The sequence below is a fragment of the Aythya ferina genome, assembly GCF_964211825.1.
Source record: "Aythya ferina genome assembly, chromosome: 6".
NCBI lineage: Eukaryota > Metazoa > Chordata > Aves > Anseriformes > Anatidae > Aythya > Aythya ferina.
This window is the reverse complement of record NC_140303.1, coordinates 37,473,373-37,499,302: the sequence shown is the minus strand read 5'-3', so window position 1 is coordinate 37,499,302 and position 25,930 is coordinate 37,473,373. Positions and strand designations below refer to the sequence as shown.

The window sequence follows — 25,930 nt, the reverse complement described above, 5'->3', positions numbered from 1 at the left end:
ATTTTCAAAGAAGCAGATGTGTATTTTTAATTACACCAGCAGATATGATCTACATTTACAATAACTGCATTATCAGTTTTGCATACATCAAATTCACAAACACGACTGCTTTCTCTGTATGCGACATACACATTCACTGAGTTAAGTGGTAAACCAAAGCCACTGCAGCCGAGCTAACAAATACATCGGTCGTTGCCACATTATTATTCCTATTTCCAATTATTTTGCCTTGACTGATTACAAGCACAATCTTCTCTGCATATTAGGGAGCTGGAAAGAAAATGTGGACAACTTAAAGCCAAACCTAGTGTATTAACCCATCCTCAGAGATAATAAATGGACACATCACATCCTCCTGATAAAAAGTTTGCAGACAGTGAAGGAACGAAGAATGAAGAGGGGCAAGGAAAAAGCAGATGAAAGACTGTTTAAAAAGACAGAGCTAAAACAATAGTGAGAAGGAGTGCAAGATAGCTTTCTGAAAGACTCAGTCTTTTTGATGATAAACACCTTGTCCCCTTATTTCCATTTGTCTCTGTGTGTTCAAATGTCTACATAACATAAGTTTCCTCTACAAGTTGCTGGTTTTTCAAACTCTTGTAGAACTGGCCACTTGCAAGGAAGCCTTCTGTTTCTTTCCAGGTGGTGAGCAAGACACTGAATCTTTTCCCTCTCTCTTTTCCCTCAGGGATTCACAGAAGAATGTTGCCACCATAAATGCAATGCTCTTAGTTATATTCTGCGAGTAGCCAAGAAGCCTGGCCACTGCATAAACACATATTTATTATTCTAATAGCATGCCATTTTAATTAGAAGTGATGCTCCAAAACAGCAGAACTGTGCCACTCAGTCGCGCTGTCGGTGGAAGCACTGGCTGGCCAATGCTGTATTTTCCAGCTTTTGGTGCTGTACGACAAAATTAATTCATACAACCTGATAACAAGACTACTGCTGCACTAGCAGTGGTAAAAGGCGGCTCAAGTGGAACAGCCTGGCGTACTTGAACATTTTGGATCAATGGTCTGTTAAACTGAAACAACAAATAGAATCCATTTCTTCAACTGCTGCTGTGTTTCTAAACTTGCATGACCGAATGAAAGGCAGACGAGCAGAGCCATGGAGCAGTCAGCCCTGATCCAGCACCCGGCCGGCTTCTGGAGACAGCTTCACGCTTTAGCACTCGTGTTCGAGGACAGGCAGGACTGAGATAGCTTATTTAGCTAAGAGGAACCAACAGGAATGGAGGGAAACATACAGTTTGCTATACAAATTGACTAAGCCTTGCAAAGCTTGGTGATTAACAATGGAGCCATGCTGGCTGTACCACAAACATTGTTCCTTAAGACAGGGGCATTGAGCAAAAGTTTTTTTTTTGTTTGTTTGTTGATTTTTAAGGAAACAAAACAAGATTTTGTGAGGAATAGTAGGACATCAAATCTGGCTCAGACACACTTTTGTTGTTTTTAATAAAAAGTAAGGACGCTTGATTTGGGAAATAATAGGAATGGAAATGTTCCTCTAAAGTGAAGGAAAATAGGCTATGATAAGAAGCAAGTAAAAAGTAGTTTTAAGCATAATTATGGCATTACCAGTATTACTTTTTAAGTAAGTGTCATGAATACTGCGTAGACCAACAAGCACACTGGGACCTGGAGTCTTTTTTCTAGAGCTCAGCCCAACAAACTGAAGTTACTGAAGTCACAACAGTCCAAGAAAACCGCTATGCACTTAGTAGTCAAGTCATTGCGTTCATAGAGGCTACTTGGTATAGTCCATAAATATTAACATAGATATTTAAATGAATCAGTGACTAAAAGGATGAGTTTTTACTCGCATGGTTAAAGAGCTAAAGCCCAGGTCCCCATTTAGGGGAACATTTAGACGTGTAAGACCCTATCACACAGTTTAAATCTCAGGCTGAAGCAGGCATCACTGACCATTGAGCTTTAGCATAAGAAATAAACCTACAATGATTTCAGAGTCATAAACAACCTTTTCCATACGGACCTGATTTAATTCTGTCTGTGGCCCCAGCCAGCCAGGTGTGAGCTGGCTTTTGGCTGCAGCCCCGAGCTGTGCTAGGGAGTCCTGTGTCAAGGTGAGGAGCCCCAAGAGAGGCTGAGCTTATCTCAACGTGGCTACAGGGCTTTGGCAGCATGGCCAGCTCCTTCTCTGTGGGTTTGCCTTCAAGACAGACAGGTGTAACCCATTTCTTCACCATGAGAAGAAATCTCTGCCACCAGACCTCAGAGGAGCAGGACGAATTTGCGTCACCACCTCAATTAAGGCTCGACATGCTCAGTGAAAGCCATCTTAGAGGCTCTGATCTGCACACTTTGCAGTCAGTAGCACGTGGGCTTGTGTCTCCTGCGAGCACCCTGACTCCAAACTGCTCTCTAAACAAGACAGACTATAAACACAAGAATATTACAGTATGTATAGATAAATTCCTGATAGGTATCCAAACCTTGGGCAGTCTAATAGCTGCTTAGCATCGATTGCATGCTACACAGCAATTTAGTTTGTTTTCCATTAGCAAACACCTCAAATTACATGAAAGGGAGAAAAAGTTCCCTAGCTACAAACATTAAATATTTATCAGCCTTATGTCTGCTCAGTCACCACTCCCCAAAAAAAGTCCATTAATTAAATACTGTAAAAACGATTAAAACACTTCTTTAGAACTTATTGGCACCTGTTAATTCACTGACCCTATGAGGCTCCGGCAGTAAATGTCTCGTTTGATTGCTTCTGTTACCACTAAGTCAGCAGCTTAAAGACAAAGGAGACATGATGCAACTCCATGTACCACAACATCGCCTTAAAACACAAAAGCCGGTATCTGGAGGCACAGAAACAGAACATTTATGTAGACAGGGCAGCACAAATAATCTATTTAACCTAATCTTTTAATTACAGGAAACATCTCGTAGCAAGACATACAAGAGCAATGAAATGACCCAGAGCTAGAAATCAAGATGATATATTTGTGCATGTGAAAGTAACACCAGCAGAATTCATAAAAGAAAACCTCCTTGGGCATTATTATCTTTCCATCAGGATATACTGTCATCACATTGAGAACAGGAGAAAAATGACTTAAAATATGTTATTAAAATACAAAAATGTAAAACAGAGGGGAAAGGAAAGGAAAACAAGACCAGAGAAAGGTAAAATTAGAGGGGAAAATGCAGGTGAAAAGCAATCTAGGTTTGAATAAAAAAAGGAGCATCTGAGGAGGGGGGGAGGAAAAAAAAACAACAAAGGGTCAGACCCTAATAGCCTGACATATCACAGCACCTACTCTGCAAAACCTGCAACGATTTCAGTGTCATTATTTACTCATTTAAGCACTATTCAGCGGAGAGGGGGGGTACAGATCTGGCCCTGCTTGGGCAGTATGCAAATCTTCTCCCACTCCTCTGCAAGCTTTTCAGGATAGCTGGCAGAGAGTCCCCTGAAGAGTCCTGGCAATGCCACACTCTGCGGTGGGAAACGAGCATCTTGCAAAGAACCCCTGAGATCCTCCTACCCCCTCAAATCTGCGCGAGTGGAGAAGTGTTGCCTGGGAGGGGGGTGAGACGGAGCGTGTGTGCAGGAGAGGGAGAGGAAATAATGCTGGTAATTATAAAAGAGTCCTCAGACAACAGAAGATGGAGATAATAATTGATCTCCCCACAATAAAAAATTGTACAATTTTTTTTTCCTCTCTTTCTCTCTCTTTTTTCTCCTTTCCCATTTGCCAATTTGTGATCTTCTGACCCTTTGTTCAGACCCCTTACCTTGCTACATTTAAGTTATTACCGAATATTTGAAAAAATTGGCTTCCCTTCCTTTGATCTCCCAGTATTAGATTACATTCTTCCTACTCCCTGTACACAGTTCCTCACTCCCACATTTACTTTCCCCATTTCTTTGTTTACATTCAGTTTTACCATATTTCTTCACACTTTTCTCCACGGGTAAAGCCTATGTTATGTTCCAATACACATTACTCCCTCTTATTCCTTACTTTGCACTTTTTACTGATTGTGTAGAATATTTGTTTCCAGAACGACAATGAAAAAAAAAAAAGAAAATGTAATGCAATGGTGAAAACACGCTCCCTTTCTGCAGCCACAGCCGTATTGCTCTGCCATTGTTTTCCAGCAGAACTCGCATTTCCAAACTTGGGAATTCCCATCAGTCTGTTTGACAGAATTTTCCTGCTTTTTCTCAGAAGGTGTGCATTTTTCAAATACCAGCACCACTACAGAATTTCCCAGGAGTAACAGCTTGGCTTGAGGGACTCTTATTCAAGAGCCTTAGTTCCAAAAAAGCCATTTAAAACAGAAGAATCAAAACTGATGATTTACATTCTATATTTCAAAACAAAACAATAACCAATGCATTTCAAAATATTGCTATAATTATTTTCTACAGGCAGATAAATTGCTGGATGTCCTTGCTTACGCACTGGTTGGCAATTCTGTGAGCACTAAACAAAATGTTTATTTTATTTTCAATTGTGAATATAATTATTAAAAGTGTGATTCCAAATCCAAGTCAGTGGAGAAAAAAAAAAAAAAAAAAAGACAGGAAAGAAATATAAAGAAAAGAGGGGGGCACATTTCAGCTCCATTTCAGTGTTCTCCCAGCCCAAAGGAAGGGGTGACAGCGGCACACTCCCCAGGGTGTAAGTGGCTGACTCTGTCCCAAGGATGGTGACAAAGCTGGTGGCCACAGCAACGTCCACCGGGCCAGCCCGGGGCTAAGATGCAACAAAGCTCAGAAAATTTCTCTCTTCAATCGTGATGCCTTTCTCCAAAACACATTTTTGCACCTCTCTCATTTCAATATGTTTCCCCCCTCCTCTCCTCAGGATGCCTAAATAAGAATCTGTGTTACTCCAAAAGACAGGGATTATTTTCTGAATAAATTGTGCTTTTTCTTTATAATCTGTGCACCTTTTCTTCTCCAGTCACTCCTACAATAAAAGCCAGCAGATATTATAAGTTGTTGAGAGTCGTAATAAAGTATTCAAACCATGGAGGAAGAGACATCTCTGGTCTCTGACTCCCACATTCACACCCCAGAGTTCCCATGCGCAGCCCCTCAAACACGCAGCTTGGGCTCTGCTAGACGAGGACAACCTTGCACAGGCTTTGCCCTGTCAGCTCAGAGAGAGAAACATATGTATGGTGCTACATATACCTGCCCAATTGTGTCAGATCTACCCCTGGAGTAAAGCTGGAGAGTCTGGGTGAAGTCAGTGTTTTAGCTTCAGTAGGGGTAGGTCTTGTTATCCTCAGTGAAAATCTAATATTTACAGTCTATAGCAGGTAGCCTTGTACTGTGACAAAATACTGGGCTGGGAATGGGAGTTGCTACCATAAATAAGAAGAGAAGTAAAATGAAGCCACCCTACATTTCTGTAAGTGCTGCAGATGGGGTATTAAAATGGAGAAATATTGGTTATTCCGGTCTCTTGCTCCGTGACACCTGCTTTGTGTCATTTTAACTTTACCACGGATGAATTATGTGCTTGTTTCTAAATTAATTCAAGAGATTCAAGATAATCTTGGGCTCTGCATTGCTCATGATTTAAAAAAAATACCCAATTTTCATCATTTTTCAGCACTGGAAGTGTTTGAAGCACAGGTCTGCTTAGTCCATCTGAGAGTTTGGCATTTGGTGGTAACAGGTTATTTCAACAGCTCAGGTTAAAAGCCTTCCACTGAACTATGCAGTATCAATGCAATTCATCTCAGCCCATAACAGATGACACATTCAATAGAATATGTAAAGTATGCCTCCACCTAGTGATGACTATGTACAAATAATAGAAAATAATAATAATTCTCTTACTTTAGAGAATCTTACTAATTGGATCCTACTTTCATAAATTAAAATGTGCTCTTACACAAATACTCATTTATAAAAATGGGTAGTTTTCATCCTGAAAAATTAGTCTGAAGCCCAATCTGTAAAAGTTTACCTGCAAACTCTGATTTAAGGGGGCCCTTGACACATTCTAGGTTTCAAGTATGTTAAAATTTTAACTAATAATGTATTTGCAGCAATCATGTCTATAATCAGAAGAACAAAACAAAGAGAGGCTGATTGAAGTGCTGGGGATTTTAAGTGTTAAAATTACCCGATAATTTAACTTAGGTACTCTCCATAAACAAAATGGCAAGCAAACCACATCTCTTTGCAACTTTGTTTGCCAAAGAAAATATTTTATGAGCTTCTTGGATCACCCTGTTTTACAGATGTAATTACATGAAATTCCTAGGAATTTATCCACCCCAAATCAGAGAAAAAGCAATAAAAGGAAAAAAAGAAAAAGAAACAGACACAAACATATATTTAATTAAAAAATGCAAGAATTCAAGAAATTCAGCCCCTAGATTCAAATTCAAATTTTCAACAAACTCTCATAAAACATATAAAAAAAAAACTATAACTGGGATCAGTTGGAGGTGCATCCTTAAAATCCATAAACTTGAAGAGGAGGTTTGAAAAGGGAGGGTCCCTTATCAAAAACGTTCTTCTGAGCTTTCTTTTCATTTGTACCATCTGGGAACTACCTTAAATGTCTTCTCAGGCTGACTACACTTGTATTACCATTTCAAAAAGTCTCCCCATCCCATTAGTGGTCCCTGAATCACAGCCTAAGAATGACTACCGGGCTGAAAACAGAGAGGTAGATTTTCTAACAGAGAGGGCAGGTCACGATTTACATCTCTTCCATTGCATTCAAATTGCCTGCCATTGTCCATGTAACACCTTGAAACATCCCAAACCATCCTCTTCCCAAAGAGTGTCAGCTATATAAATCACTCCCCCACAAAAATGTGAATCCCTACCATATCGTCTGGCATCCCTTTGTACACAAATGCGAGGTGCTGCCTTTCAGAGAGAGGACAGCCAAGGCTCCCCGTGCCCAGCCAACTTTAAATATCTGCCTCACTCATTAAAGAGAAACACTAAAATGGAGTACAGTGACTTAGCCAAGATTTTAAAAAATGTAGTGGCTGAATACAGAAATACCAGCACCAAACATGTAAACAAGTCAGATTTGATTATCTCTGAGTGAGTTCATTTAGGATTCATTTTTCTCTTTGTTTTTCAAGAGTTTGATAAATTAAGGGAACGTGTGCAATGTTTGGGCACATATCAAGACTTTTTTTTTTTTTTTTTTAATATTTAACTTACATTAAGAAGGCTGCAAAAATCATAATGCTTTTAAAATAGTTTATTTATTTTCACTCAGGAGAATCGAGCAAACCTGAAGAATTAAAGAAGCAGGAAATCCAGGCTCCTTTACATCTTTCTGCACTCCTTCTTGGCTGCTGATTGCCAGGTGTATGAAAATAGCATTGGCCCCACTTTGTTAGGTACCAGGTGCCCCACATCAGGGCTTTATCAAGTTCCCCAAGCAGGGTATCTGCTGCACTAATTCTCCTTACGTGCTTTACCTCGAACAAACCCGCCCGAAGCCGCTCACCGTTTCTCTACCAGAACCCAATCCACGCTTCAAAACATAAAACCACCACCGCATGCATAATTTAGAGATCGCAGGTTTACGGCAGCGCTCCTCCTTCCTCCACCAGACGTTACCTCATGTAGCAACCGGCTAAACCCAGCCTTAAAAGCCCAACCAATACCCCCCCCCCAGAAAGGTGCCTAGGAACCGGTGGGCAGCCACCACGGCCACCCTTGGCCCACGGCACAGCCCTCCAGGCCGCCCGCCATGCGACGCCAGGCCAGGCCGCACAGCCCACCGGGCCGCCTCGTGCGCTGCCCACGAGATGGCAGCAATATGTTTATGAATAATGCAGCAAGAGGCTGCAGCCCACTGCCATCTCGCATGTGAGCCACAAAACGAACTGTGTTTCTTCAGCTGAGGGGGAAAAAAAATTAAAAAAAAAAAAAAACAGCTGAAGGATGAGAGAAAAATAAGCCACTCCACAGCCGCGCTTCGGTTGCGGGTGAGCTGGGCAGATTGCTTTTTTTTTTTCCTAAGGTTCGGCGTTATCCAGCGCACAAAGTGCTTCTTGTGCACTCGCCTGTCTGTCCAGGCCCTTCTGCTCAGCAGTGCTTCTGGCCCTGACAAAATTATTGCACATGCACATTAAGCATTAACTGCTGTTACGTTTTATTTTTGCAACGCGGAAAATGCCTGTGGCTTGAAATAAATATTTTCTTTTCTGATGGACAAATAACATCTGCACTTCTGAAAGCTGCAGCGTAGCTGTCAAGAGCTAAGTGATTCACATAATTTCTTAAGAAGCACATGTGTATGAGCATACACAGACACTCGTACCTCTCACAGTCACTCGCATATCAGCACTTACATCCGTCAAAAGACGGCCTCTTAAAAAAGTGCAGCGAGCTATTATTATAATCATTTTTGGCAGACATGGCTATGTACACATAATGTCAGATTTGGAGAATGTGGTTTTCTCCCCCCTCCCCCTTTTTTTTTTCTTTAATCAGCCTGATCTTCACAGAATACAGGCTTGCTTTCCACTTTGATTCTGGAGCTCTGCAGGTCTGAGTGAGACCCGAGCTCTGCCGTGCCGCAGGAGCTGCTCGCCCTGGATTTTTCACAGCCTTCAGTGAGTGCCACGGCAGAGGCGATCTGCAGCACTGCAGGGAGGCACCAGACCGATAACAGATCTCTCCTGATCCAAATTTTCTATTGCCTTCTCAAGACTCCCATGAGTTGTGCAAGTTACACTTCAAGTGATTTTTTTCCATATTTTACACGACACAATTATCAGGAAAAAAAAAAAGAATCTAGCTAAAATGATATGAAATTGCTAATCAACTAAAGTTCTATTGAGAATTTTGAATCTTTTTGAAAGTAGCCAGTTATGCAAAAAAAAAAAAAAAAAAAAGGGGGGGGGCGCATATCAGAAGTGCCTTCATTATTTTGTTAAATAGGAATAACTTTTTCACATTATTAGTAACTTGTTGAATAGGATTATATATAATCTATATAATTATAATTTATCTAATTATATAAATATATATATATTTAAAAAGTTATAAGAAGCAGAAAGCCAAAGAATTGCCTGTCTTGATGTTGCAGTCACAAAACAGATGAGGCCTTTACTGACACCAAAGAAAGTTTTGTCGTACCCAAAAGTAGAGACAGGAAGCACAAAAATGAAAAAAAATTTTAGCTACAGCTTTGTAGCTGCTTTATTTTATCTGCTCAACATGCCAGTTTTATGTACACAGCTGCACTACTTGGCTTTTCATTCATACTGTTGCTTTGTAGAGATTGAAGACTCGGTTTCCTAAACTCTTTAAAGGCACGGAGATGTCAAAGTCCAGAGTCTTCCTACTTCGTGCCCTGAGAAAATATTGCCTATTTTCCTTTTTGAAATATAAAGGAGAAACATTTGGGGCCATATTGTAAAACAATAAGTTTTCATGTTTCCTATGTTTCTCTGAAACTCTTGTTTCAGTTTCTTTCTACTGTTTTTATATGTATTAAATCCAAGGTGTTACAGTTTACCTGTTCCCATCATTAGGTAAAAAGCTTTGTTGTCACTGCTTGTACCAAAGGACTGCTGAAGTACATCCCCCTTCATTTAAAAAAAAATATATATATTTTAAATGAACTTGAAATGAAATGACTGAAGCATTGGTGAGAGAAAGCAAGCACTCTCATTCCCCTAGGATGGTTAAAGCCTGATCATTGCTCACATAGCACTCCTGAAACAAGGATGAAACTAGGTATCACGTAACTTCTGTGCATGCCCCAGTTTCAAAACCATTTCTTATCCTGGACTAGATGAGGATCTTTTTCTCTCTCAGCTAGAGCTTCTAATTTCCATGTTTTTTAATAACCAAGGGTAACTCCTTAGGAACAGCTACTGTCAGGTAAACTGATTGCCATTAAATCTGCCCTTTTCTTAGGAGAAAGAAAACAAAACAAAAAAAAAAAAACTTTCCCAAGTATCTCTAAATGCCTCTCCCCTTTATCACTTAAAATGAAATGTCATGCTAAAATCTTCATGAGGCAGATCTGTAATGTTTACAACGCATATTATAAGCAATTTTATACTGTCTCCAAAACTTTCCCTATGATCACTGATACTTTTCTTCTGCTGTTATGTTCTCTCTTACTTTTTTTTCTTAATTAACAATAAAACTAAGGATATGGGAATGCAATGAAAAAAACAGCTCTAGTGTTATTCTAATCTAACTAATCTAGTGATTAGTTGCATAAGATCCTGAGCAGTTTTCATGCCATATCAGTGGATTCCAAAAACAAAGATTGTGATCTGAACTGCTTGATACACAACATTTGGACAACGTCCCCCAGGGCTCGGTGCTGGGGCCGGTCCTCTTTAATATCTTCATCGATGATCTGGATGAGGGCATCGAGTGCACCCTCAGTAAGTTCGCAGATGACACCAAGTTAGGTGCGTGTGTCGATCTGCTTGAGGGTAGGAAAGCTCTGCAGGAGGATCTGGATAGGCTGCACCGATGGGCTGAGGTCAACTGCATGAAGTTTAACAAGGCCAAGTGCCGGGTCCTGCACCTGGGGCGCAATAACCCCAAGCAGAGCTACAGGCTGGGAGAGGAATGGTTGGAAAGCTGCCAGGCAGAGAAGGACCTGGGAGTGATGGTGGACAGTCGGCTGAATATGAGCCAGCAGTGTGCTCAGGTGGCCAAGAAGGCCAACGGCATCCTGGCTTGTATTAGGAACAGCGTGACCAGCAGGGCTAGGGAGGTGATCGTCCCCCTGTACTCAGCTCTGGTGAGGCCGCACCTCGAGTACTGTGTTCAGTTTTGGGCCCCTCGCTACAAGAAGGACATCGAGGTGCTTGAGCGGGTGCAGAGAAGGGCGACGAAGCTGGTGAGGGGCCTGGAGAACAAGTCCTATGAGGAGCGGCTAAGGGAGCTGGGCTTGTTCAGCCTGGAGAAGAGGAGGCTCAGGGGTGACCTTATCGCTCTTTTTAGGTACCTCAAGGGAGGCTGTAGAGAGGTGGGGGTTGGCCTGTTCTCCCACGTGCCTGGTGACAGGACGAGGGGGAATGGGCTTAAGTTGAGCCAGGGGAGTTTTAGGTTAGATGTTAGGAAGAACTTCTTTACAGAAAGGGTTGTGAGGCATTGGAACAGGCTGCCCAGGGAAGTGGTGGAGTCACCATCCCTGGAAGTCTTCAAAAGAAGCTTAGATGTAGAGCTTAGGGATATGGTTTAGTGGAGGGCTGTTAGCGTTAGGTTGGAGGTTGGACTCGATGACCTTGAGGTCTCTTCCAACCTAGAAAATTCTGTGATTCTGTGATTCTGTGATTTGGGGCCTTAAGAAAGCAAGGCAACGAGCTACAGAAAGCATGGTTTCGTTTGCAACTTCTGGCTTAAAAGAAATGAAAGGGTAACATGGCAATTAGTGGGTATTAATAAAGAGACTCTTTTTCAACAGATGTAAATCAGAATTAATTCCAGAAATGTCAGAGCTACACTACTGTGAAAGTAGATTAAGAATCAGGTCCCAGAATCCTGAAATCAGTAAAAATGTATATGTTTAAAGTGTCCACTATCCACAGCTCTGATTCTGTGCTTTGGATGCATCTATGCCAAAACAGAGGAAGTATTATGTGGCTTTCTTCATGAAAAACATTAAGAATAAAGAAAAGAATGCATTCATGGTTCTTGTATTTAGGTTATAACATAAAATAATTGACATATGAAAGGTCAGAAGATTGTCTGTATCCATCCATTAGATTTTAGCGAGCATTTGGCAGGTCAGTAAGGTAAGTCAGTGTCAAGACATCAGGAAGAGGGAATTAGAAACACAACACAGAGGCCATTTCACATTGCTGCATTCATATCTCCCAGTTATCCCAGTAAAAATACTGCACTCCTTACATAAAAATAAACACTTCATGATTTAAGATGATGGTTAAGACCATTTTTTGGCTGTTGTTTTTTGATTTTTTAAAACTAATTATAAATTGATTACATTTGCTATTTAAAGAACCTCTCACTGATACCAGCTAATAACTGTGTGATGCAGCTAAGTTTTTTAATTAGGCAATGATATATTCAGGTCCCTGTGACAGAAATTAAACACAATCATAGCAGTAACCTCCAGAAGCAGACAAAATGCTATACAGACTTTTCTTTTTGTAAGATAGCAGCAAGTCCTAAACATCAGTTTAATGCATATTAAATTTAAAGCCAGCAAAGGTTACTGTGTGTTCTTGTAGGAGCTGCAGACAAGAGCACTCTGAGGTTCTGGAGGCAGACCTCCAGGGAAAGTTTGGGCTAGGGAACAGGCTCCAGCTGCTGATGAGGACCACCAGAAGCTGCACATCCATCCAAGTGCAAGGTGCCTTCCTTAGGTTGGCCTCCTCTATGCAGCATTTGCATTTAAAACCATCAAAAGAAATCCAAATACCAATACCAATCAAAGCCCTTCCTACATTCTCAGTGCTTCCTCTTGAGAGATCATGGAAAAGAAAATGATCCCTCCCATGGCAAAAAATGGAGACTTAAAACATCTCTGGGAGGCATCCAGATTCTATACTAATTCCACGGTATGTAGAATAAAATAGTTTATAATTCAGATTATGCTCATGGACAAAGCTGGAGTAGCTTCAAGGACAAGGGAGTTACCCTAGATCAGTGCCATAAATGTTGTTGTATAGGAAACAGCTACAAGATAAATTCTTTCATATTATACACAGGTACAGTTGCACTTTCAGCTGTCTCACTGTTGAAATACTGTATGTATACTGTAAATACAGATTTCTCTACTTGTAAAATACATTTTTAATACTTAGTTGCACATGAATGAGTAGCCCTTGACGGCTGAAGGTTATAGAAATAAAAACCAACATCACACCAGACCTCTGGGAAGTGCCAGGGCAAACTCCAGAAACTTTGTGTATGAAACATTCCTAAAACATGAACTTGGTAAACAGGAAAAAAATATCACTAAAGAAACTAAAATATGTCTGTTAGTTAAATGAATAGGGATATTAAGAGAACAAAGCTGCTTCGTGAATTCACAAGTATGCTGCTCATGACCTTTTATTGCACTCTTTACCTCTCTCCAATTTTTCCTTTTCTTTTTTGAATTACCCAAAAGAAATCTTCCCAAACCTCTTCAAGAAAATAGTCTACAGCCACAAGACTTTGTGCTAATGAAGCTCCAGGATTGCAAAGCCAGAGGTCAAGAGCACATCTTCTACAACGTCTGGGCTGAATTTTAAATTAAAAGAGCTGCTTGATTTAGACATAAGGATGAGTAAAGCAAGGGAAGGAATAAACTCCAGTGGAAAAGTTTACTAGAAGCAGAAAACAATGAATATTGAGAAATTCTGTAAACTTATCTAGTTTCTGATGTCTCAGTAACCACACTAGTACTGACTGCAAAGTAGCCCATTGTGTTATTTTCTTCTTTGGTAACTCATATCAAAATCTACCTACCCAATATAAAATGAAACCAAAGAAAGGAAAGAGGAGAACACCAGAGTGACATAGGCAGTTTCTGTTCCAGTTGCTGACTGACAACACTGCCATCCCTTATCATGGTTTTATTTAGTTATTACAACCATCTCTCTGTAAATGACACTTAGGATTATTTAAGATTATGTTGTAATCCTTTTAATCCTCAGTGCTTTAAATTTCAGGCTAAACACCAAAGAGCAAACTAGCACTTAGCAGAAATATTTAAAGCATGTGATTTGAACATAAATCTTCTTTTATTCACCACTCCTCTGATGAAGACCTAGTGTATCACGTCATTCAGTCAGTGAGAGCAAACAGCACGGTATCTCACAGCAAACTGCTATGTTTCCCCACATCCTGTAAAGCTGTTTCTAACCAGTTCTCTTCCTTGGTGCTAGCTATATCATCAATAAAATAAATGAAGGAAAATGAGAAGGTTATATTTCATGACATGCATATTTTCGGTTACTATTAAGGAAAACTTGAAGAAAAAAAAAAAAAGCTAATATGTTCATCAAGAACAGAAATTACTGCATGCACAAATTGGATAGTGTGAAAGGCAGATCAGACTTATCCTGTTAAACAGGGAGTAGCTCAATTAAAATGAATGGAGTTAACACTGCTGAAAACCTCATGATCAAGACCAGAAACCCAAATCTTCCTGCCTGAATATCATTTACTTGCAGTTTCTTCTTCCCCCCCGCATCGATCATGTTTCCAATTAATTTTCTTTATGATACTCCTGTACTCCATCTTCTTGTTACCATCCATTAACTGTCATATGCTTAGATTTTAAATTCCAGATTTCCTTCTTTTTCTTCAAACCAAAATCTCAATAGTCATTTTCTATTTCTAATCTATAATTCATGAACTCAAATTGAGCACCCAGGCTAAATCAAACTCAAAATTCTGCATCTACGCCTAGTACAATACATTAGCAGAAAGCAACCATTGCTCTGTTTGGACCAGAAAATAATGTTTTATTGGTCAGAAAGTAACGAAACAAAAACCCACCAACCATGCTTTGTTGCCATCCTTTGAAGATATGATCATACTTATTTCTGATCATTCCAGAGTTAGTCAGCTAATGTATTTAATCAGATCACAATGCGATGCATCTATATTTAGGTCACGCACACACAAAAAACAACAACATCAAAATATTCCAGCTCCCACATTCTATTCATCTGAACAAATCTATGATTAAGTTGACATATATTATCAATCTTATTCCCATCCATTTCGAATAAGCAGAGCATCAGAAGTGCTTCCTGCAATATTCAGTACCCAGGTACAAACTGACCTCTCTGCTTTCGAACTCGCCTTGGATTTCCTCCAGACTATGTCATAAATCTTCACTCACTCTCTAGTCCCCTTCCCACTCTATCTGCTCGTGTAGCACCACTCTCCTTCAGTCCTTTCCTTTCCCAAAATGTCACCACTACTGATGCCAAAGCCTTCTCCTCTTTCACTCTTACCATCTGGCATAATCTTCTTGTAGCTCTCTGTCTAAACAATGCTCCATCCCTTTTCAAAATGTGTCTTAGCATATGTCCTTCCTCCCATGCTTTTATTTCTTAATGTCTCTCCCACTCACTTATTGGCTTGATGAAGACACGTTTTAATGGGTTCAAACAGTAGTGCATGAGTTTCCTTTCTCACATTATTCTGATTCAGTGGAGTTCCACCTCACACTAAGAGAAGTGAGAAGAAAATACATTGCAAGTCTTCATACAACTAGTTTTGATAAATCTATAACAAAGCTTCATTTGTCTTTGCATTGGAAACGTATTAGCTTCAGTGAATCACCTCTCTGATACACATTTCCAAACAGAAATTTTGCTTACTGTGAAATGAGAAATAAACCCTACAAGCTTAGAAGGCTTGTCAGTGTGCTCAGGGGGTTGCAGGATTGAAGGCTAAGGTTATACTTAATCACTTTGCAAGCAAAAAAGCTGAAGATTGACAGCAAAACCAAAATATTTGTTTTAAAAATACCTAGGAAATGACAAAGCTCCAAGTGTTCTTTCAAGACAACCTGAAGGATGTGGGGGGTAAGTCTATCTTGAAGATGAAGAATATTTCTAAATATTGCATGTGCTTTGGAAAGATGTCTAGAAAAATAAACCTTGAAAAAATCTCTGTAACACCCAGTTGACCTGAATAGGTTTCTCCTCGATAAGCTGAGTACAGTCCCTTCGGGGGTTTTGTATGTGATGGTTAAACCCCAGACCCAGGCACAGTTGGTTCCTCCAGCACATTTCAGTTGGTGGTGATGCAAAAGGACTATCTGATAACTAACAATATCTTGACCCTGGCATGTTTGCTTCTGTCTCTCTCTTCCCTTCATAGTTTACATTATTAAAAAAATCTTAGCATTAGAATTCTGGGAAACAACTCAATTCATAAAGAATAATATGTTGATGTGGCTTGATGCAACTTTAAGTGAAAAAAAAAAAAACCCTCTTTCTACTGATATTCATGGGAGCTGGATTATGTCCAAAAATTGAAAATGTTGCATTAAACTCTTTCAGCCTCCAGATCCTGGAATGTTAACCTTACAATAACACTCTTCTCATCCTTTCATCATCTAAGGCCTTGATCCTCCCTTTCAATTCAATGGGACTTAGATGTAGTAATTAAATAATATTATTTTCCATGAATGAATAGACCTGTGAGAAACATACATCTTTCTGTGCTGGCCCTGACAGAGGCAAGCTTTTACCATCTTCCCCTCCCCTCCCCTCCCCGAAATGAACCTGGGTCATCACCATCTGAGCACCCTGAACAGCAATAAAAATAAACAGAGTAACCGCACTGCGTTGGAGCAATGCTTGTGTAAGCAGTTTGAAGAAGTTGTGTTTATGGAAGTCCTTTAGGTCAAGATTCTAGGCCTGAACCCAAAGCAATTACCTACTAAGTTTTAAAAACAAATTGAATACAGAGCATTAATCAATAAATCAACAGGTTCTCAAGTGTTTGGGAGACTCAGTCATCAGAAATCCTTCCCTTGAAAAAATAGTAAACCGACACTTGATAAAATGCTACACTCCTGTATTAGTAGGAAAAATGCTGTATTATATCAGTCTCTAGTTATTAAAATTAAGGAAATAAAACCTACCTCTTAGCTTAACAGATTCTACACTCAAATGAGCAATGAAATGCATGCGTTGCCTCTTACCTGAAAGACGTTCTTTCTGCTGGATTTCTCTGGGGTCCACTCAATCTGAGCACCACACAAATCCACACACTCAGGTTTATATCCTGGTTTCTGCAAAGAAAAAATTAACTATAAATATGACCTGATTTTCCACAAGTGGACAAGATCACATAAAATAAGAATAGATCAAGTTCAAGTGAAAGATTATTGTAGTGCAGCTGCTGGTATTACCAAAGAGTTCATTATTCTCTTAGATAACCACTTCCCAGGTGCATTACCTCAGAAATAAAGTTCTTATGCTAAATACATAATTTTAAATATAGTTAGATGTTTTGCTTAAAAAAAAAAAAAAAAACAAACAAATGTCTAATACACAGTAGATCAAAACACAAATGCATACACGTTGACCAGATTTTTTTAATTGCTTACTTTGCAAAAAGCCACTGTGTTTCAAGATAATGTTTTGTGGGTTTTCCAACTGCAAATTGAAATTGATGCAGCTGGAAATGACAGAAACTAGATGAGAATCTACATCATCGTATCTGTAAGCCAAGCTATCTCCTTTCTCCAAACGTATTATCATTTCCAGCTCTAAAAAAAAAAATATCAAAAAAACAGAAAGCTTTGAGGGCATGTGTGACACCCAGAAAGCACTCAACACTTAAGGCTAGCTCCACATACTTTGCTACTTTGTGATGTCAGTCCACGCATCCCTGAGTGACATTGCTCTGTCTCCCCAGCTCCTCCGTATGGATGCAAACAATTCAAAGAGCAGATTTTTTTGCCTGTACCATTTATGTTCCTGGGAGGTGGTGTAAAGCACAATAATCTTCAATTGCCATCTAAGCTCCTTCTCCAGGGACTTTGCCTGTGCAGCAGTTTTGGCAAAGCCCTTGTAGTCTGAAGTAGCCTTCATAGACTAGGTTGCTGCACATCCCAAAGAATAATAAAAATACTTCCATTAACAGTGTAAAGCACAAATAAGTCCCTTTTAGTAAGATGTGGAGTAATATCAACACAAGGTAATTAATCAGCTTGATGCATCTTTTTTTTTTTTTTTTTTTCTCGATTATTCTTAAGACATTTTACCTTAAAAAAAAAAAAAAAAAAAAAAAAAAGTATTGGTGACTTAATAGAAATGACAGTGGCCAGTGCATCATTAAGCAAATAATCAGCTTTCCAAAGATTGCTCACTGAACTCTGATGCTGTTATTAAAGGACAAAAAAAGTGTGTGCTCTCCAGGGTGCTTTTGGATAGAAAAGGATCTATTTAGGATAAAAGAAGCAGAGTAAGAAGTCCTGGTCAAATAATTTGCAGCCATAGTTTCTGGCATCTTTCAGTACTGGAGTTGTAATTATGGCCTCCATTTGCCAAACCATAAAACTACCATGGTTCAGTTCTTCTCAAACTGACAGTCCAGCGTGTTTCTGTTCCTTTTCATTATATTTTTTTTTTTTTTTTAATACAAAAACGTTATTCAAAGCAGAAAGATGCTCTTGTGGCTAAACCACTGGAAGAGAGGGGTTTGGATTTTTTTTTTTCCCCAGCTCTGCCTCAGACTTCCTGTCTGGTCTCTGACAAGAGCTTAATCTTTCTGAATTCTAACAACAGATCAAAGCTGCAGTATTGATACTTGATTTTACAAAGGTGTTATGAAATTTAACGAGTTACTATTTGGAAGGCAAAAGTGGCCAAGTTTAAAAAAAAAAAAAAAAAAAAAAAAAGGATGATAAAAGGATAAGGTTGAGTCTGCAGATACTTGAACATAAAGAAGGCAGCTTTACTCAATCAACAGAAAAAGTGGAGGCATTTTGGAAACACATAATGAGATGAAAAGAGGATGAAAAAACATAGACAAAGAACCTGGAAATAGTTTCTTGATAGGGAAGCATACTGGGTACAGAGTGTCTTCTTCTGGAAAACTGCTAAGGCATTTCACACTGACATGAGAAAAGCCATGGAAAGCACATCCACCAGTGAAAATTTTGCAGGAAGGTGGAATGGTAAATTGTAGAGGACTTTAACATCTTTAATTTCAATGATTGTATAAAACTGCAGGTAGCAGTAGAAGTTGGACTCTGTGCACTCAGGTGCAAACACAGTTTGATTTCCTGTTGTAATCTGGAGCTGGTTTGCTGCTCAGATTCTGCAATAAGCAGAAGAAAAGGGTAAGGATGTGCATCTCCCTTTCCAGAAAGGATGGGATGCAACCTCAAGGTCTTGGAAAGATAAACCCACCTCTGCTACGTGCAAACAACTCAAAAACTTCTCTTTTGGTGAAATCAGCAATTCTGCCCAGAATAAGATGGGAGGCGTCTGTGAACACCTTATGAGGCTCAGGGGTATGATGTAGTATATATAATGCAGTATGAAAACTGCATACAAAACCATCCAGATCCTTCAGTACTGGTTGAGTATGGTACCCTTCCTCAGCACCCAGGGAGCTCCATGCAATGGGGACTAATGACCCCTGCTTAAATCCATAGCGAACCAAGGAAAAATGCCTAGAAATTCGTTCTGGCTTCAACACAGTCCTGCTACTTATTGTTTACTTTACCCAGAGATACTGCAGGAGAGGAAGCTAAGGTTAGCATGAAAGCCTGAGCACTCTGCGTCCTTGCTTTGTGTTTTGCAGTCAGAGCAATTATGTTATATCAGTGTTGTTGGAGGGGGTTATGCTGTAAATTGATACAAGTGTCTGCTGCAATGAAATCTTCCACAACATGAATATGGATTTCAGCAGCATTTTCACTCACTAAATTACTTTGCAGATGGGCTAATAACCTGAGGTTAAAATAACCTCTGTTGAATAAACTATCTCAGGGAATAAACAGACTAGTTTTTCTTGGTCAGAAAGGCCAACTGGTAATAGAATTTAATGCTGGTAAGAAAGAGTGGGGCTGTGATCTGTTTAGATCACAATGTCCCTAATTTAAAATAAAAGGCAAGTTACATTCTTATGAGCACTAAAAATGCATCAAAAGCATGACCACGAATGATCAAGGCAGGAGCAAAAAGATACTAATTTAGCTATGTGAGATCCAAACTTGATTTTCAGCAATATTTGTAAACAAGCACATATTCTGAGACTCTCCTCTACATGTGTTAATGATCATTATCTCTATTACTCATAATGAAACCAGATATTAGCACTACCTTCACAAGAAAGCTATGGATCCCAGTCTTTTCTGAGCAATTCAATAGGAAAGTTGTTGTTAGAGAAAGTCTGGTATCTACAGTTCTACAAAAGAACAGCAAAAACTGTTTTCAGATAGACTAGTTCTTTGAGTATAAATATTATGAAGGATTTGGGTAAATATAATTTTAAGTCACCTCTAAATGTTATCCTGTCATCAGAAGAGGTATAATTAGAATGTGCTTTCATTTTCCTCTCATTGCCTTTATTGTGAGATATCTTTCCTCTTATAATGATTCTGTCTTTTTTTTTTAAAATTTTCACTTCATGTACAGCATTTAATAATTAATTATTAATGAATTAATATCTTTATAATACAAAGGATCATTAATCTTCTTGTTAAGTCACATCATTTTCCTGCTAACAATAAAAATGCTTTGTTATAATTCATACTATAGTGAATGAACATTGCCTCTATTACATTAATTAATGGTTGAGTTCCCCTTCTTCCAAAACAAACTAAAAGAAAAATCAGTAAATAAATGATTTCTAATGAAGCCTTTTTGTATTATTTCCCTTCCACTATCAAAATTATATCTGGTTAAATGGTTTACAAAGGAAATAAACATTGCATTTGCTTTATCAGATGAGATCAACATGCCAGTTTAGCTTTTATATTTATATATATTTTTACATAACTGTGTGAAAATTCAGTTTAGGAAATAGGGTTCTGAGATTTCGAATAGTTAGCTACTGTTTTTTCTTCAAGTTTTTCATAATTTATTTACCATTGCATATAAGTTATATGCAATAGACAGAAAATTTAATTTGACTCACCTAGTGAACAATGAGTTCACATCCCCAGTGCTCAGATCTAGCATGGAATTAGAAAGAAAAGCTTTATTTTTTTCCCCACAACAAACAAAAAATAGGATTAATAAATGTTTGTGTTCTTCCTAACACTAAACTGTACCCATAGGAGAGGTTTGGAGTTTGGTGTCTGGTCTGATCAGAAGAAACTCACACTAAAACTTGTAGGTGTTAGAACTGGGATAGCGAGAGTGGCAGAAAGAGACGTGGGTCAAGCCAGAAAGGCTACATTGTCACTATACTAACAGGTTTGTGTATCATTTATATGAATTAGTCTTTTCTAAGAAAAATTATAAATAAATAAAAATATAGAAAAGTAGGGCTAAGAGGCAGTGATCTCACCAATCATGGGCACAGGTGATGGAGTGATGAAGTGAGACTTCAGGCAAAGGGACTGACTTACCAGAATATCCTTTCTTGCAACACATCTAAATTTTTTGAGTTAAACAAATTGAGATCTTTAGAATTGGAATAGTTCAGGCAGGTCTACTTCAATATCTAAATCCTTAAACAGCTACTGAGAATTTTGCACATGTGGAGGAGTCCCAGAGCAGAATCAAGCCTCCTGTGTGTTGAATTTCCACCAGTACATTTATCTGCTAGAATGTAGGTGAGGGCTTGCAGAGAGAGAGAGAGGAGAAAAGGTAGTAGCAACCAGAGGAAAGTGCAATCAGGCAGTCCTCCTCAATTAGCTAAGGTTTTTGTCCCAGTTAAAGCAGTGTACTTTTTTACTGGTGTTGAAAACCTGAATATGCAAGGTGCTTCTAGAGCTGGGCTAAGCAGCCCATGTCCACACTGGATGAATTAGAGCCAAGTGGCTCACAACTGCATTGCATCATATCCTTCAGATGAGTACCAAAGACATTTTGCAAGAGCTCTCCTCCTCCTCCGTCTAACTTGACCATAACAATTTCTCCTCTGTCATTATATTAGGCTCTTTGCTTTTATATGCCTTCTGAAAAGACAAGAACATTTCCTCAAAATTGCCCCTTTGGCAGCTTCCAACTTGCATTGCCCAGAGGAGGAACATATTCTGGAGTTTGTTACTTGAACGCAACTTGAGCATAACATGAATTAATTTCCAAAATACATTGGTTCAATGACAACAACACCCATCCAGCAGACAGAAGCAGAAGACAGCTACCAAATTGTAAGACTAGCTTTAATAGATCTATTTTAGACTTAAAAAACAAAGCAGCCAATTCAACTTTAAGGAAGACATATGATTTTGAAAAAAAAAATTAGTTCATGTTATACTGTTTTCATGGCTTCAGAAAAATAATATTTTCCAGCTGTACTGGCAACAACACAAGCAGAAAGTGTCAGATTTCATCTTTTACTTATTTTTATTGTTTCATCATTCATCTTTGCTACAACCCTCACCTTTCCAAAAAAAAGTAAGGCATGAAAAGGTGCTCTTTAAAGCTGATTTTATAGCAAGCAATATTGGTTTATCAAGAACATATAGAAAAAAAGGGGGGGGGATATCACCTGCCATGGAAAAAATAGCTTATTGTTTGTGACTTCTGCCAAAGAGAGCACCTTTGTGGCCACCCATCACTCCAATGAGATATGGCAGGTTTGATCAGGCCTTGAGAGCCTTTCACAATAGGGCTTTGTCAAACCTGTCCCTTTGCTGCCCACAGTGTCATACATTTACCAAAATCCCCTTTTGTTGCCCACATTCAGGTTCATAGGCTCAAACTCTGCAGTAACTAGCACTGAAGGGATACATGCCATTATTGCTTGCGCAATGTAGCTGTCACATCTCCGAAGACTAAGATCAGTGGTGTTTCCTTGGGGCACAATAAAGAGGTACTGCAAATTTCACTTTGTAGTAACTACAGGCTACAGAAATTGCATTAGCTGCATTAGATGGAGTCATAGAAATATTCAGGAAGGTTAGCGGGATATGGTAGATGTCACATTTATACTACGATAAAAAATCACTTTGCTAACTTACAGTGTTTTCTGCTTTGGTAACACCCTATATTAAGGTGTCATTTATAAATAATTTATTATTATTTATTAATGTATAAGCCACTTTATAGGATGGTAGATAACAACTTAAATTCATGTATTAAAGATGCACATACATGGTTTAATACAATTTACATCTCACAATATCCTTTGCAACAGATTCTCATCGCATCATCTGTTAAGCATTTATTACTAATGCATTTTATAACATACTTTATAATACATTATTTGAGGAAGTAGCTGCATTTAGTGATCATTTTCATAAATAAGAATAAAGCATTTATAAATGGCACCTTAATTTAAAGTGTTACCTTCGCATTACTGGATAGTCACTCACCATTTGTCTCACTTTGTAATTATTCTCAAAATGCACCTCTTAATAAAAGGACATTCCAAGTCCTATTTCTTCTCATACCCTACATCTGATTAAAAGTTTATCAAGGCATTTTCCTTTAGCTGCTTTCCAGTCTTTGAAGGTTGCCAGCTCAGCTGGAACTTGCCTTATTTTAACAGCAAAGTTTTTATACTGAAGTAAAAGTTGCAAAGAAGCTGACTGTATTGGATGGTTGATTGCCTACCAGGTTGGCCAGTGCTGGCTGTTTGGATTCTTTGTAGAATTCCATTTTCCGAGCAGTAAGAACAATCCAGGACGTGGACCAGTTTTTCCTTTAAAAGAAATAAAAAATATATACATTAGCAAGGTAGAAGATACTCCATGTGTAGACTAGTTTTTAATTATTTCACGTCAGAAACAAAAGTGATCTAAACTCAATGTCAGCAACAATTTTCCACCAATACTGATGGAGTTACACTATCCTAATTACAGTGTGAACGTGGCCTAAGAACAAAGCTTGAAGGCCTTCTTTCCCCTCATTTAAAGCCTCTAGTTCCCCTATTTTAAAGCCTCTCTGTTCTCCTTTTCCACCAAGATGCCTTAACTACAGCAAAACAGTGGGATTATTCACACATGCTTAATGTTCACATATGCTCAGAGTACTCCAATAGCTGCTACCCTTCTGGTAACTAGTATTTAAAATGGAACCAAGAAGGAAAAACTAAAGATAATATAATTTCAATCCGACTATAGAGAGCTCAAAAAAGGGTCTATTCTGGAAGTTCCCAAATAGCTTCTCCTTTCTCAGAACAACAACAAAAATACAGGAGAAAAAAAAAAAAAAAAAAAAAAAGAACAATTTCAGAGAGATTTAAGTTTTCATAAAACATCAGAAGTTCACAGTATAACCTTAAAGCACTGGCAAACTGGAGGGGCCAGGGAGAAGAAACCAAAATACACACAGATACGTGAAACAATGTGCTCCTGCACAGAAGAACATAACAATCAACTAAGAAGGTAACGATAATATAGATATTACACATAATGTGGTGTTTCAAATCACCACATAAACAAATGGATCTGGTCTAATAGAAAAGAAAAAAAATGATACTTTCATCTAAAAATATTTGACTGATTTTGGGATCATAGCATTTGATAGTTACAAAAATGTTCATAACCCCAGTTTAATTTCTTTATGTAAATGCAAATCACAAATCTGAACATTTTGGAACAGACCTGAGCATGTGTGTAACAAACAGGCTGCTTCACACATAAGTTGTGGTTCCTTAAAAGGAGGGAGCTGCCTATAAGGACACCGTGGGCGCACGGAGCTGTTAGAAACCCTTTTTCCTCATTCTTCTCTTTCCTAACTCTTTGAGCTTTCACTATATAAGTATCCCTAAGCAACTCAAACACATTCATTTTTAATTCTAGCAAAACCTGGCTTTGTTAAGTTTAAAAGCCTGCCAGTCTTATTTGGGATGCTCACTTCCAGACCCACCTCAAAGCTCCACTGAACTCAATATCCCATCAAACCGCATATCAGGCATAATATTAGGCTGCTTGTCTTTTAATGACCTTCCTATTTAACATGAAGAAGCATAACCAATGCTACAGATGAAGTCCTGATAACACTGACATTAGCAGAAGAACTTGTGCTCACCTCAGTGTGAGCACAATCAAATCATCCCTTAAAATACAGCCAACAAGTGGCAACAGTAGGGAAAAACAAAAACAAAAAACACCTCAGTGAAAGAAATAAATGAGTTTGAAGAAAATAGGATAGCAGTTTTAATGCTATGTTAATGGAGACAAAAATAAAGAGACAGAGCGAAAGAGGCAAAGAGTATAATTTTAGAAAAGTGTCTGACCAGAACTGGGAAAACTCCTCCAGTGTTTTTCAGTCACTGACATTTTCAGCTAAATTTACTGTAACTATAAAGCTGTATCCTTAGTTAAGGTGAACTATGTTTGTATCTAAGGATTGTGCATGTTGGCACTGAGAACAATTCAACTTCAGCTAATTGGTTTTCACAGTATCCTTGTGAAATGAGTGCTGTAGCTAATGATCACCATCAAGTTGGTGAGTACCAGCTGCCTATTGGTAAGCACAGCCTCGGTTCTTTAATCCCCACCCCAAGGTCTCTTCACTGACAGAGATCTAAGTGGCCAAGCATGCCATGTGCTGCTTTATACAGATTTTCCTATGAGTTGGATATCCTAGTTAAATATGGATTACTAAAGGATTTAAAATCCTTAGTACAGAGCTTAGATTCAGTACCCAACTTACACCAAATGCTTAACTTAGGCTATGGAGAGGAAGGTTTCAAGGCCACCACTCCTTCTACTAGACAGAACACTGCTTGCTCCAGCTATTTGTGGGGCAGGTTTTTCTAGCTGAGAAATAAAAACCAACAACTGTTTTGAGGCCCCAGACTTGCATGCAAACTTCTTAAAAGATTTAAGTTTCTGATCAAACTGGGAAGTTTGCCAAAACATTAAAAGATTTCACGTCAACCTAGATCCCATTCAAGAACAACACAGCTCTACGTATGGTTTTGAAATAAGGAGTTAACAATAAAGAACTAAAAAGTCAGTGGTAGGCATGCTAAGTGAGGAGCAGAGTGCAGCCCCTGCCTCCAGCTGCTCTGACCCAGCCCTGCTCCTGCTATGCCCCAGCCATGTGGCTGGGACCCGGGGCCTCTACCTCCTGGGCAGGGGGATGTGGCTGCTGCTTTCCCCTTTGCAGGCACAAGTATTGGGGCTGAGCATGTATCTATCCCTGAGACACACAGAGACAGGACACTGACATGCAGCCACACACGATGGCACAGCCAAGGGCCCTGTACCCACCTCACAGGTCTCCCACTTGCATGCTGGCCCAGCCTGAAGTTTGCTGCAGATGCAGTGATCACAGGCTTGTCTTCCCTTATGCACACTGCATTCACAAGTCCCCCTGCGCCCCTAACATGGACCCCCCCATCC

At 39.0% G+C, this 25,930-nt stretch overlaps 1 protein-coding gene across 4 annotated transcripts in view; it reads right to left on the bottom strand.

Moving 5' to 3' along the window:
* Window positions 1-25,930, bottom strand: part of ARHGAP15 (Rho GTPase activating protein 15) — a 333,280-nt gene that overhangs the window by 252,318 nt on the left and 55,032 nt on the right. For all 4 annotated transcript variants that reach the window (XM_084523841.1, XM_084523843.1, XM_084523842.1 and 1 more), the window contains 2 exons: window positions 23,190-23,277; window positions 16,646-16,735 (listed from right to left, as the gene is read on the bottom strand). In XM_084523841.1, coding sequence (XP_084379967.1) covers window positions 16,646-16,735; window positions 23,190-23,277 — 178 coding nt within the window. The remainder of the gene's footprint in view (window positions 1-16,645; window positions 16,736-23,189; window positions 23,278-25,930) is intronic.